At 59.7% G+C, this 13,331-nt stretch overlaps 1 protein-coding gene across 1 annotated transcript; it reads right to left on the minus strand.

Moving 5' to 3' along the window:
* Positions 1-63: 63 nt before the first annotated feature.
* Positions 64-13,252, minus strand: LOC106864321 (scavenger receptor cysteine-rich domain-containing protein DMBT1-like). The gene is made up of 16 exons (XM_088154809.1): positions 13,134-13,252; positions 10,049-10,063; positions 9,067-9,390; positions 7,913-8,254; positions 6,853-7,182; positions 5,931-6,251; positions 5,505-5,546; positions 5,346-5,399; positions 4,898-5,221; positions 4,152-4,481; positions 3,412-3,539; positions 2,783-2,978; positions 2,065-2,436; positions 1,269-1,586; positions 836-937; positions 64-754 (listed from the first exon to the last, which is right to left on the minus strand). Exons 1-16 carry the CDS (start codon positions 13,225-13,227, stop codon positions 654-656), a joined length of 3,393 nt encoding a protein of 1,130 aa, XP_088010935.1. The 5' UTR covers positions 13,228-13,252; the 3' UTR covers positions 64-653.
* Between the last annotated feature and the right edge of the window lie 79 nt (positions 13,253-13,331).

Raw genomic sequence — 13,331 nt, forward strand, 5'->3', positions numbered from 1 at the left:
GGACCCCCAAAATTCACACCTGGGGGGATGGGAACACCTGAAATTCACACCTGGAGGCTCCAGACGCCATTTTTAATTTATTCACCTGCCCAGGTGTGTGGGGACACCTGAGAGCTTCAGGTGCTGCCGAAGAGGGGGGCGGGGCAGGAGCCAGGTGAGAGTGGCCAGGTGAGAGATTCCAGGTGAGAGAGGCCAGGTGAGGATTCCAGGTGAGTTTCAGGTGACAGTGGCCAGGTAAGGGATTCCAGGTGAGACGTGAGAGGCTCCAGGTGAGAGCAGCCAGGTGAGTGAAGTCAGATGAGCTCCAGGTGAGAGAAGCCAGGTGAGAGAGACCAGGTGAGGATTCCAGGTGAGATTCAGGTGAGAGCAGCCAGGTGAGAGAGGTCAGATGAGTTCCAGGTGAGAGCCTCCAGGTGAGGTTCAGGTGAGAAGGGAAAGGTGAGAGTTCCAGATAAGTTCCAGGTGAGTTCCAGATGAGGATTCCAGGTGAGAGCAGCCAGGTGAGAGATTCCAGGTGAGGGGTTCTGGTGAGAGCAGCCAGGTGAGGCATGAGGGGCTCCAGGTGAGTTTGGCCAGGTGAGGGATTCCAGGTGAGTTCCAGGCTCCAGGTGAGGGATTCCAGGTGAGCTCGGCCAGGTGAGTTCCAGGTGAGCTCAGGGGGCGTCGTCCTTCAGCTGCAGCACCTCGGTCTCACCAGGTGAGGCTCTCCTGGGCAGGTAAATGTTGCCGGGGGCCCTCGGGGCGCCCAGGTGAGCTGGGGACACACCTGGTGTCACCTGATGTCACCTGGGGACACCTGGGGACACCTGGGGGGCGGGGCAGGGGCGGGACTCACCTGGGATACACCTGGCCCGCAAGGTGAGCCAGAGCAGGGCCCCGCCCAGTGACGTCATCAGCACCAGCAGCGCCACCAGGTACGCACAGGTGGGGGCTGCACCTGGGGGGGGAGACAGGTGAGGGGTCAGGGGGAGCCCTCACACCTGGGGACAGGTGAGGGGTCAGGGGGAGCCCTCACACCTGGGGACAGGTGAGGGGTCAGGGGGAACCTTCACACCTGGGACAGGTGAGGGGTCGGGGGGGGTTCCCACACCTGGAGCTCACCTGGGGCCTTCCCTCACACCTGTAGCCCCTCCCGCACACCTGTACATCACCTGTAGCCCCTCTCCCTCGCACCTGGGGTTCACCTTCAGCCCCTCCCCCACACCCACCCATCACCTGTAGCTCCTCCCCCACACCTGCAGCCCCTCCCCCCCCCCCCCAGCACTCACCTCTGGGCATGGCACAGCTCACCTGGGCGGTCCCACCTGTGCAGGTGCCGGGCCCCGCCCCCTCCCTGAAGCACTCGAGGAGCTGCGACTCGGAGCCGTCACAGGTGAGGCCGGCCAGGTGCGGCTCCCCCGGCAGGTGAGGCCCCACAGGTGCGCTGAGGGCGGGGCCGCAGCCCAGCTGCCTGCACAGCACCTGAGCCTCGGGCAGCCCCCAGGTGAGGCCGCACACCTGCAGCCAGGTGTGGTTCAGCAGCACCTGCACCTGGCCCGAGCAGGGCCCGGGGCCGCCCTGCAGCCGCACCTGGGGGAGGTCGGCACCTGCGGGGGAGGGGAGGGTGAGGCACACCTGGGTGCACCTGGATGCATCTAGGTACACCTGAGGACACCCGGGTACACCTGGGCACACCTGAGTTCATCTGGACACACCTGGGTGCACCTGGGCACACCTGGGTGCACCTGGGAACACCTGGGTACCCACCTTGGGCACTGCAGAGCCCACCTGTTACCTGAGCACACCTGAGCAGTTTCAGAACCCACCTGGCCGATACCACCCTCACCTGAGCGCCCCCAAACACACCTGAGCTCCCCCACCCTTACCTGAGTCCCCCAACCACACCTGAGCCTCAAAGTCCTCACCTGTTCTCCCCCTAAACATACCTGAACCCCCCTCACCTGTCCCCTCTGTGCTCACCTGTCCCCCGTCACCTGCACGCACCTCTCCCCTCACCTGTCCCCCACTCACCTGTCCCCTCCCCTCACCTGTCCCCCCCTCACCTGTGCCCTCACCTGTCCTTACCTGCACACACCACCCCCGCGTCCTCCCTGTGGTCGCAGTCGTGCTCTCCCCAGCCCGGCCGTTCGCACCTGTCCAAGGTGAGCTCCTCACCTGTGCAGCGCACCTGGTCCAGCCACACGGGGCCGCGGCCGGGCCCGAAGCGCGCGCGCCCAGGTGCGCTCAGGGCGGGGCCGCAGCCCAGGTGGCGGCAGGTGACGCGGGCGGCGCTCAGGTCCCAGGTGTCATCGCACACCGTGCCCCACCTGCCCAGGTGTGACACCTCCACGCGGCCCGCGCACCTGTGCGGCCCGTCCGCCAGGCGCACCTGCAGCGGCTCCGAGGGCTCCGGGGGGACAGGTGAGGGATGGACAGGTGAGGGAATGGAGAGAGGAGCTGCAGGTGAGAGATGGGACAGGTGAGGGATGGGACAGGTGAGAGATGGACAGGTGACGGTGTGGAGGAGGGGCTGCAGGTGAGGGATGGACAGGTGAGGGAATAGAACAGGTGAGAGAGGGGACAGGTGAGGGATGGGACAGGTGAGGGATGGACAGGTGAGGGAATGGGCAGGTGAGGGACAAGTAAGGCACAGGTGAGGGCAGGTAACGGACACCTCACAGCACACCTGTGCCCCACACCCACACCTGTGCACACCTGTCTCTGCTCACCTGTTACCACCTGTCCATACCTGCACACACCTGTCCGTGTCTCACCTGTCCGTGTCTCACCTGTCCACACTCACCTGCACACACGACCCCCGCGTCCTCTCCGTGCCCGCAGGTGTTGTTTCCCCAGGTGGGCCCGGGGCACTGCCCCAGGTGTCTCTCGCTGCCCACACAGGTGAGGTCACTGAGCCACACCTGTCCCGAGCCCCGCCCGAACCGCGCCCGGCCCGGAGCCTCCAGAGCCGGCCCGCAGCCCAGCTGGCGGCACACCACCTGTGGGCAGGTAAACACACCTGTGAGCAGGTAAAACACACCTGAGTGACCCTAAAACACACCTGTGAGCAGGTAAACACACCTGAGTGACCCTAACACACACCTGTGGGCAGGTAAAACACACACCTGAGTGAAATGAACACTACTTGTGGTCAGATAAACGCATCTGGGTCAGGTAAACACACCTGAGCTCAAACACACCTGAGTGCCCTAAACACACCTGAGTGAACCCAGCGACACACCTGAGCTCACCTGGACATCCCCAGCACTCACCTGTCCCCCCCCCAGCCTCACCTGAACACACCTGCACTCACCTGAGCAACCCCTCAGGACCCACCTGTCCCTGTGCTCACCTGTCCACATATCCTCACCTGTCCTCCCATTCTCACCTGTCCCACCCTCACCTGTCCCACCCTCACCTGTCCGTGCTCACCTGTGCGTCTCTCAGGTCCCAGCCGTGCTCACACACCGTCCCCCAGCGCCCCTCGTGCAGCACCTCCACCCTACCTGCGCACAGGTGCGGCCCGGCCGCCAGCCGCACCTCACCTGAGCTGGAGTTACCTGTGGGGATGGACAGGTGAGACCCCAGCGCCCGCCTTAAAGGACACCCTGCCTCACCTGTGCACAGCACACCTGTGCTCACCTCTCACCTGTGCTCACGTGTGCTCACCTCTCACCTGTGCTCACCTGCACACACCTGAACACACTTCTCACCTGAACACACTTGTCAGTTCTCACCTGTATACACCTGTCCATTCTCACCTGTCCATGTCTCACCTGTCCTTACCTGCACACACCTGTCTGTACCTTCACACACCTGTCTCACCTGTCCATGCTCACCTGTCCATACCTGCACACACCTGTCCATGTTTCACCTGTCTATTCTCACCTGTTCATGCTCACCTGTCCTTAGCTGCACACACCTGTCCATACCTGCACACACCTGTCCATGTTTCACCTGTCTATTCTCACCTGTTCATGCTCACCTGTCCTTAGCTGCACACACCTGTCCATACCTGCACACACCTGTCCATGTTTCACCTGTCTATTCTCACCTGTTCATGCTCACCTGTCCTTAGCTGCACACACCTGTCCATACCTGCACACACCTGTCCTTACCTGCACACACCTGTCCGTTCTCACCTGTCCTTACCTGCACACACCTGTCCTTACCTGCACACACCACACCTGCGTCCTCCCCGTGGTGACAGTTGTGCTCCCCCCAGGTGCGATGGGCGCACCTGAACAGGTCGGGCTCGTCCCCGCTGCAGGTGACGTCATCGAGCCAGATGGGCCCCGAGCCCCGCCCGTACCTGGCCGCACCTGGCGCCTCCAGGGCGCGGCCGCAGCCCAGGTGAGCGCAGAGCACCTGAGCCTGCCGCAGCCCCCAGGTGTCGTCGCACACGGTGCCCCACAGGTGCTCGTGCAGAACCTCCACGCGCCCGGCGCACCTGTCGGGAGCACCTGAGAGACGCACCTGGGGCTCCCCGGACAGCCCCGAGTCTGAAACGGGAGAGAGGGGGAGGGGTCACCTGGAGGGTCACCTGGGGACAGGTGTGGGGGGGGTCAGGGTTACCTGGGGGTTACCTGGGGACAGGTGTGTGTGGGGTCAGGGTTACCTGGGCATAGGTGTGGGACAGGGACAGGTGTGGGGGTCAGGGTTACCTGAGGACAGGTGTGAGGAGTTAGGGTTACCTGGGGACAGGTGTGGGACAAGGACAGGTGTGGGGGACAGGGACAGGACAGGTGTGGGGGTCAGCTCACCTGGGGCCAGGTGTGGGACAGGGATGGGGCAGGAACATGTGAGCCCCAGGTGTGCCCAGGTGTGCCCCAGGTGTGCCCCAGGTGTATCCAGATGTGCCCAGGTGTGCCCTCCATCCCCTCCCCCACCCAGGTGCGCTCACCTGTCCGTGCCTCACCTGCGCAGATGGCGCTGGCGTCCTCCACGTGGTTACAGGTGTGCTGCCCCCAGGTGTGGGCGGGGCACTGCGCCAGGTGAGTCTCGTTGCCCGCGCACCTGAGCCCGTCCAGCCAGATCGGCCCCGCCCCCTCCCCGAAGCGCGCCGCACCTGGCGCCCACAGGGCGGGGCCGCAGCGCACCTGGCGGCAGCTCACCTGCGCGTCCGCCAGGTCCCAGGTGTCGTCGCACACCGTGCCCCACCTGCCCGCGTGGAACACCTCGACGCGCCCCGCGCACCTGTGCGGGCCCCCGGCCAGGCGCACCTGGCCCTCCTCGGGCTCACCTGGGACAGGGGACGGGCACAGGTGTGGGAGCCTGGAACACCTGGGCACAGGTGTGTGAGCCTGGGCACACCAGGGGCTCACCTGGGCACACCTGGGGCTTACCTGAGGGTGCCAGGGACTCACCTGAAGGTGCCAGCGTCGCACCTGAGTGTGTCGGGGCCTCGCCGGGGGGCACACCTGGAACACGGAACATGGACAGGTAAGCTCACCTGGGCACACCTGGGCACACCAGGGACTCACCTGTGTGCACCTGGGGCTCACCTGGGTGTGCCAAGGACTCACCTGAGGGTGCCAGGGTTGCATTTGCAGGGGCCAGGGCCTCACCTGGAAATCAAAGCATGGACAGGTGAGCTCACCTGAAGGCTTCAGGGCCTCACCTGAGGGCGCCATGGTCGCACCTGGAGCCTCACCTGAAACACACGGGGGGGGCTGGGCAGGTGTGCTCACCTGGCTGGTGCCCCCAGGTGTGTCCCAGGTGTGTCCCAGGTATTTCTCAGGTGTGCCCAGGTGCCCCCAGGTGTGCCCAAGTGTATCCAGGTGTGCCCAAGTGTTGCCCAGGTGTGCCCAGGTGTGTCCCAGGCTTTCCCCAGATGTTACCAGGTGTGCCCAGGTGTGTCTGTGGATATCCCCAGGTGTCCCCAGTGTGTCTGTGGACATCTCCAGGTGTTCCCCAGGTGTGTCCCAGCAGTGCAGGTGTCCCCGCCTCACCTGGCTGCTCACAGGTGACGGTGGCGTGGGGGCAGTAGGGGGCGCCCCACACCTTCACCTGGCACTCCAGCAGGTTCCCCTCGCTGCCGTTACACCTGAGCGACTCCACCCAGGTGAGCTCCTCCCTCCCGACGCTCACCTGGCCGGCTCGGAGGGCGGGGCCGCAGCCCAGGTAGCGGCAGGTGACGCGAGCGGCGGGCGGGGCCCAGGTGAGGCCGCACACCCCCCCCCAGCGCCCCTCGTGCAGCACCTGCACACGGCCAGCACACCTGTGCGGACCCCCCGCCAGGCGCAGGTGAGTCAGGTCAGCCAGGCCTGAACCTGCCGGGCAGGTGCGGACAGGTGAGAGGGGGGACAGGTGAGGACAGGTGAGAGGGGGACAGGTGGGGACAGGTGAGGACAGGTGAGAGTGGGGACAGGTGAGAGTGGGAAGAGGTGAGAATGGGGACAGGTGAGAGGGGGACAGGTGAGGACAGGTGAGAGTGGGGACAGGTGAGAGTGGGGACAGGTGAGGGTGGGGACAGGTGAGAGGGGAACAGGTGGGGACAGATGAGATTGGAGACAGGTGGGGACAGGTGACGGGCTTTGCTCCCAGCCCACCTGTCCCCACCTGCCACTGTCCCCTCACCTGTCCCTCACCTGTCCCATCCCCTCTTCTCCTCACCTGTCTCTGTCTCACCTGTCCCCGTCCCTCACCTGTCCCATCCCCTCACCTGCCTCTCACCTGTCCCCCATCCCATCACCTGTCTCACCTGTCTCACCTGTCTCACCTGTCTCACCTGTCCCATCCCCTCACCTGCCTCTCACCTGTCCCCCATCCCATCACCTGTCTCACCTGTCTCAGCTGTCCCATCCCCTCACCTGCCTCTCACCTGTCTCCCACCCCTCACCTGTCTCACCTATCTCACCTGTCCCCGCTCACCTGCGCACACCACTCCCGCGTCCTCGCTGTGCTCACAGGTGTGCACTCCCCATCCTTTGTGGCGGCACTCGGAGGGCGCTCCCTCCTCACCTGTGCAGGTGAGCCCGTCCAGCCACACGGGGCCGCTGCCGGGCCCGAAGCGCGCGCGGGGCGGGGCCGCGATCACGTGACCGCAGCCCAGGTACCTGCACACCACGGCGGCCGCAGCGAAGCCCCAGGTGTCATCGCACACCGTGCCCCACCTGCCCAGGTGTGACACCTCCACACGGCCCGCGCACCTGTGCGGCCCGTCCGCCAGGCGCACCTGGGGGGGCGTGGCCAGAGCCGAGCCTGGAGGGGAGGGGAGGGACAGGTGAGAGCTGGGCAGGTGAGGGGGGGTTACAGGTGAGGGGGGATACAGGTGAGAGCTGGGCAGGTGAGGGGGGGTTACAGGTGAGGGGGGGTTACCTGAGCAGGTGAGGGGGGGTTACAGGTGAGGGGGTGTTACCTGAGCAGGTGAGGGGCAGTTACCTGAGCAGGTGAAGGGGAGGGTTACAGGTGGGGGGGGGTACAGGTGAGGGGGGTACCTGAGCAGGTGAGGGTGAAGGTTACAGGTGAGGGGGATACAGGTGAGGGGCAGTTACCTGAGCAGGTGAGGGAGGAATACAGGTGAGGAGGGTTACAGGTGAGAGGGGGTTACAGGTGAGGCGGATACAGGTGAGGGGGAGTTACCTGAGCAGGTGAGGGGAGGTTACAGGTGAGGGGGGATACAGGTGAGATCTGAGCAGATGAGTTTGGGTTACAGGTGAAGAGGGGGTCAGGTGAAGGGGGGGTTACAGGTGTGACCTGGGCAGGTGAGGGTGGGGCTCAGGTGTGTGAGACGATACCTGGGGGGAGGGGAATGAGGAGGGGACAGGTGAGAGGAGAGAAGGAAGGGCTCAGGTGTGACATGGGCAGGTGAAGCTCTCGGACACACCTGAGCACACCTGTCCCATCCCCCCACACCTGTGCCACCTGCCCAGGTGAGGATGACGTCACACCCCTAAGCCCCTCACAGAGGTGAGGATGACGTCACACCCACCTGAACACGTCACGTTGGCCACGCCCCCCTGGGCACAGGTGTGTTCTCTCCAGGGCCCCGCCCTGCACTGGCTCAGGTTCCTCTCGGTGCCTTCGCAGCTCACCTGCTCCAGCCACACCTGCCCAGGTGCGCCCTCAGGTGCGTCCCCAGATGAGCCCCCAGGTGGGGCAGCCAGGGGGGTCCCACAGCCCAGGTACCTGCAGACCACCTGAGCCTCGCGCGGGCCCCAGGTGTGTCCGCAGACCCCGGCCCACCTGCCCAGGTGCAGCAGCTCCACCCTCCCCTGGCAGCGGTGCCCGCCCCCGGCCAGGCGCAGGTGAGGCGGCTCCGGCTCCAGCGAGTCTGCAACACCTGAGCTGGTCAGGACAGGTAACCCCGGAGACCCCCAGGTATCCACAGGTAACCCCCAGGTAACCCCCAGGTAACCCCGGGGACCCTCAGGTACTTCCAGGTGCCCCCAGGTGTCTCCCAGGATGGAGCTCCCACCCCCCCCCACCTGCCTACAGGTGCAGAGGACACCTGAGTGACCCCAAACCCTCACCTGGTGCCACCACCCCCCTCACCTGCTCACCTGTGGGTGCTCACCTGTCCCACCTCTCCCAGCCTCACCTGGTGCCACCCCCCCCACCTGCACACCTGCACTCACCAGACACCTGAGCACACTTGAGCACCTTTACCGGAGCACACCTGGTCACCATTACCTTCCCCCCTTGCTCACCTGTGCACACCTGAGCACCTCATAGCACCTTTACCTGCATCCCTGAGCACCTTTACCTGCACACCTGTGCACACCTGAGAATCTTTACCTGCACCCCTGAGCACCTTTACCTGCACACCTGCACTCACCTGTGCACTCTTGTCTTTACCTGCACACCTGTGGGTGCTCACCTGAGCACCCCTGAGCACCTTTACGTGCACACCTGAGCACACCTGTGCGCACCTGAACACCTTTACGTGCACACCTGAGCACACCTGTGCGCACCTGAACACCTTTACCTGCACACCTGAGCACACCTGCGCTCACCTGCACATACCTGAGCACACCTGAGCACCTTTACGTGCACACCTGAGCACACCTGTGCGCACCTGAACACCTTTACCTGCGCTCACCTGAGCACACCTGAGCACACCTGAGCACCTTTACCCGCACTCACCTGCGCACACGGCCCCCGCGTCCTCTCCATGGTAGCAGTCGTTGCGCCCCCAGGTGCGGGCGGGGCACTGCGCCAGGTGAGTCTCTGTGCCCGTGCACTCGGTCTCGTCCAGCCAGATCACACCTGAGCCGCGCCCGAACTGCGCCGCACCTGGCGCCCACAGGGCGGGGCCGCAGCGCACCTGGCGGCAGCTCACCTGCGCGTCCGCCAGGTCCCAGGCGTCGTCGCACACCGTGCCCCACCTGCCCGCGTGGAACACCTCGACGCGCCCCGCGCACCTGTGCGGGCCCCCGGCCAGGCGCACCTGGCCCTCCTCGGGCTCACCTGGGACAGGGGACGGGCACAGGTGTGGGAGCCTGGAACACCTGGGGTGAGCCTGAGCACACCTGGGCACACCTGGGTGAATCTGGAACACCTGGGGTGAGCCTGAGCACACCTGGGCACACCTTGGGCACACCTGGGGTGAGTCTGGGCACACCTGGGCACACCTTGGGCACACCTGGGGTGAGTCTGGGCACACCTGGGCACACCTGAGTACACCTGGGGTTAGTCTGGGCACACCTGGCACACCTGGGGTGAGCCTGGAACACCTGGGCACACCTGGGGTGAGCCTGGGAACACCTGGATTGAGCCTGGGCACACCTGGGAACACCTGGGTACGCCTGGGTGAGTCTGGGAACACCTGGGCACACCTGGGGTGAATCTGGAACACCTGGGTACACCTGGGTGAGTCTGGGAACACCTGGGCACACCTGAGTACACCTGGGGTGAGTATGGGCACACCTGGGCACACCTGGGCAGAGCCTGGGACACCTGGGCACACCTGGGTTGAGTCTGGAACACCTGAGCCCACCACGGGCTCACCTGGGCACCAGGAGCTCACCTGGACACACGTGTCCATACCTGTGCACTCCACACCTGTGCACATCCGTCTCTACCTGCACACACCTGTCCATGCTCACCTGAGCACACCTGGACTCACCTGCACTCAGCACACCTGTGGGGAAAGAGAAAGGACAGGTGAGGTGAGGGGGGAGGGGCAGGGAAAGGCGCAGGTGAGGGACAGGTGAGGGGGGACAGGTGAGGGGGGACAGGTGAGCACAGGTGAGCACAGGTGAGCACAGGTGAGCACAGGTGAGCACAGGTGGGCACAGGTGAGCACAGGTGAGCACAGGTGAGCACAGGTGAGCACAGGTGGGCACAGGTGAGCACAGGTGAGGACAGGTGAGCACAGGTGGGCACAGGTGAGCACAGGTGAGCACAGGTGAGCACAGGTGAGCACAGGTGAGGGAAGGAGGGGATTTGGGGAATGGGGAAAGGGAGGGAAATTGGGGGAAAATTGGGAAAAATGGGGAAAAAAATTGGGGGAAAAATTGGGAAAAATTGGGGGAAAATTGGGAAAAATGGGAAAAATGGGAAAAATGGGAATGGGGGAGGGGAGAGCGGGGAATTCTGGGGGAAAAATGGGAAAAAATGGAGAAAAAATTGAGAAAAATTGGGAAAAAATTGGGGGGAAAATTGGGAAAAATTGGGAAAAAAAAGAGAAAAATTGGGGGAAAAAAAAGAGAAAATTTGGGAAAAATGGGAAAATGGGAATGGGGGGAGGGGAGAGCGGGGAATTCTGGGGGAAATTTGGGAAAAATCGGGAAAAAAGGAAAAAAAACCGGGAAATATTGGGGGAAAAATCGGGAAAAAAGTGGAGAAAAAAAATGAGAAAAATTGGGGGGAAAATGGGGAAAAATGGGGAAAAATTGGGAAAAAATGGAGAAAAAAATTGAGAAAAATTGGGAAAAATTGGGGAAAAAATGAGAAAAATTGGGGGAAAATTGGGAAAAAAAAGAGAAAAATTGGGAAAAAAAGAGAAAAATTGGGAAAAATGGGGAAAATGGGAATGGGGGGAGGGGAGAGTGGGGAATTCTGGGGGAAATTTGGGGAAATTTGGGGAAAATTTGGGGAAAAGTGGGGAAAAAATTGGGGGAAAACGAGAAAAAATAGAGAAAAATTGGGAAAAATTGGGGGAAAAAATGAGTAAAAATTGGGGGAAAATGGGAAAAAATTGGGAAAAAATGGAGAAAAAATGGAGAAAAATTGGGAAAAATTGGGGAAAAAATGAGAAAAATTGGGAAAAAAAGGAGAAAATTTGGGAAAAATGGGAAAATTTGGGAAAAATGGGAAAATGGGAATGGGGGAGGGGAGAGTGGGGAATTCTGGGGGAAATTTGGGGAAATTTGGGAAAATTGGAAGAAAAGTGGAAAAAAAATTGGAGGAAAACGAGAAAAAAATAGAGAAAAATTGGGAAAAATTGGGGGGGGAAACGAGGAAAAATTGGAAAAAATTGGGAAAAAATGGAGAAAAAAATTGAGAAAAATTGGGAAAAATTGGGGAAAAAATGAGAAAAATTGGGGGAAAATTGGGAAAAAAAAGAGAAAAATTGGGAAAAAAAGAGAAAATTTGGGAAAAATGGGAAAATGGGAATGGGGGGAGGGGAGAGCGGGGAATTCTGGGGGAAATTTGGGAAAAATCGGGAAAAAAAGGAAAAAAAACCGGGAAATATTGGGGGAAAAATCGGGAAAAAAGTGGAGAAAAAAAAAGAGAAAAATTGGAAAAAAATTGGGGAAAAAAAGAGAAAATTTGGGGAAAACTTGGGGGAAAAATCGAGAAAAATTGGGGGAAAATGGAGGAAAAAATTGAGAAAAATTGGGGAAAAAATGAGAAAAATTGGGGAAAAAAAAGAGAAAAATTGGGAAAAAAAGGAGAAAATTTGGGAAAAATGGGAAAATGGGAATGGGGGAGGGGAGAGCGGGGAATTCTGGGGGAAATTTGGGAAAATTTGGGGAAAATTGGGTGAAAAGTGGGAAAAAATTGGGGGAAAACGAGAAAAAAATAGAGAAAAATTGGGAAAAATTGGGGAAAAATGAGGAAAAATTGGGGGAAAATTGGGAAAAAAAGAGAAAAATTGGGAAAAAAAGGAGAAAATTTGGGAAAAATGGGAAAATGGGAATGGGGGGAGGGGAGAGCGGGGAATTCTGGGGGAAATTTGGGAAAAAAGGGGGAAAATGTGGGAAAAAATTGGGGGAAAAATCGGGAAAAAGTGGAGAAAAATTGGGAAAAATTGGGGGAAAAATGAGGAAAAATTGGGGGAAAATGGGAAAAAATTGGGGAAAAATGGAGAAAAAAATGGAGAAAAATTGGGAAAAATTGGGGAAAAAATGAGAAAAATTGGGAAAAAAAGGAGAAAAATTGGGGGAAAATTGGGGAAAAATGGGAAAAATTGGGAAAAATGGGGAAAATGGGAATGGGGGGAGGGGAGAGCGGGGAATTCTGGGGGAAATTTGGGGAAATTTGGGGAAAATTTGGGGAAAAGTCCAAGGTCGCGATGCCGCGAATGCGGGAGGAGCCAAAATCGCGGAATTTGACCCCAAAAAAATCGATTGGGGAGGGGGGAGGGGAGGGGCCCAGAATTCCCGGGAAAAAAAAAATAAAAAAATTAAAAAATTCGGGAATTTTGGGGAGTTCGAGGGGAATTTTTGGGATAAAAAATTGGGGATTTGGGGAAAAAAAAAAAAAAGGAATTTTGGGGTAAAATTTGCGGGATTTTGGGGAAAATCCAATGATTTTTGGGGGGGGGGGGAATTTCTGAATTTTAGCCCCAAATCTTTCGATTTTTTGGGATAAAATCCCCGATTTTTGGGATAAAATTCCCGATTTTTGAGTTCAAATCCTCCAAATCTTTGGGATAAAATTTCTAAATTTTGGGGATAAAATCCCCGATTTTTGGGACAAATTCCCCAATTTTTGGGTCAAAATCCCGCCATGTTTTGGGGGATAAAATCCTCAAATCTTGGGATAAAATTCCCGATTTTTTTTGGGATAAAAATCCCGATTTTTGGGATAAAATCCCGCAATTTTGGGGGATAAAAATCTCCAATTTTTGGGGATAAAATCCCCGATTTTTTGGGGGATAAAATCCTCAAATTTTGGGATAAAATCCTCAAATTTTGGGATAAAATTCCCGATTTTTTGGGGGGGACCCCCCCCGTCCCCCCCCTCCCGATGACGTCACTCACCGCGCAGGTAGAGCAGCCCCAGGAGGCCCCAGGTGAGCTCGAGCCCCCCCCGGGCGCACCTGGGCGAGCCCCCGAGCGCACCTGGAGCCGCCATGGCCGCGCTGGGGCCGCCAGGTGACCCCAGGTGACCCCGCCCCTCCCCCTTCAGGTGACCCCGCAGGTGACCCCGGGGAGGGGGGAGGGGCGCGGTGACGTCAG

This window comes from Sturnus vulgaris, chromosome 32 (genome assembly GCF_052056855.1).
Source record: "Sturnus vulgaris isolate bStuVul1 chromosome 32, bStuVul1.hap1, whole genome shotgun sequence".
Lineage (NCBI taxonomy): Eukaryota > Metazoa > Chordata > Aves > Passeriformes > Sturnidae > Sturnus > Sturnus vulgaris.

What these genes read in the sequence shown, in the direction of transcription:
- LOC106864321 (XM_088154809.1), bottom strand. Translation starts at nt 13,227, where the DNA reads ATGGCGGCTCCAGGTGCGCTCGGGGGCTCGCCCAGGTGCGCCCGGGGG. An exon ending in TGCGACGCTGGCACCTTCAG is followed by an intron (nt 5,222 to 5,345) that starts GTGAGTCCCTGG and finishes CCCCTGTCCCAG; the next exon opens with GTGAGCCCGAGGAGGGCCAG. An exon ending in CGCAGGTGTGGTGTGTGCAG is followed by an intron (nt 3,540 to 4,151) that starts GTAAGGACAGGT and finishes CCATCCCCACAG; the next exon opens with GTAACTCCAGCTCAGGTGAG.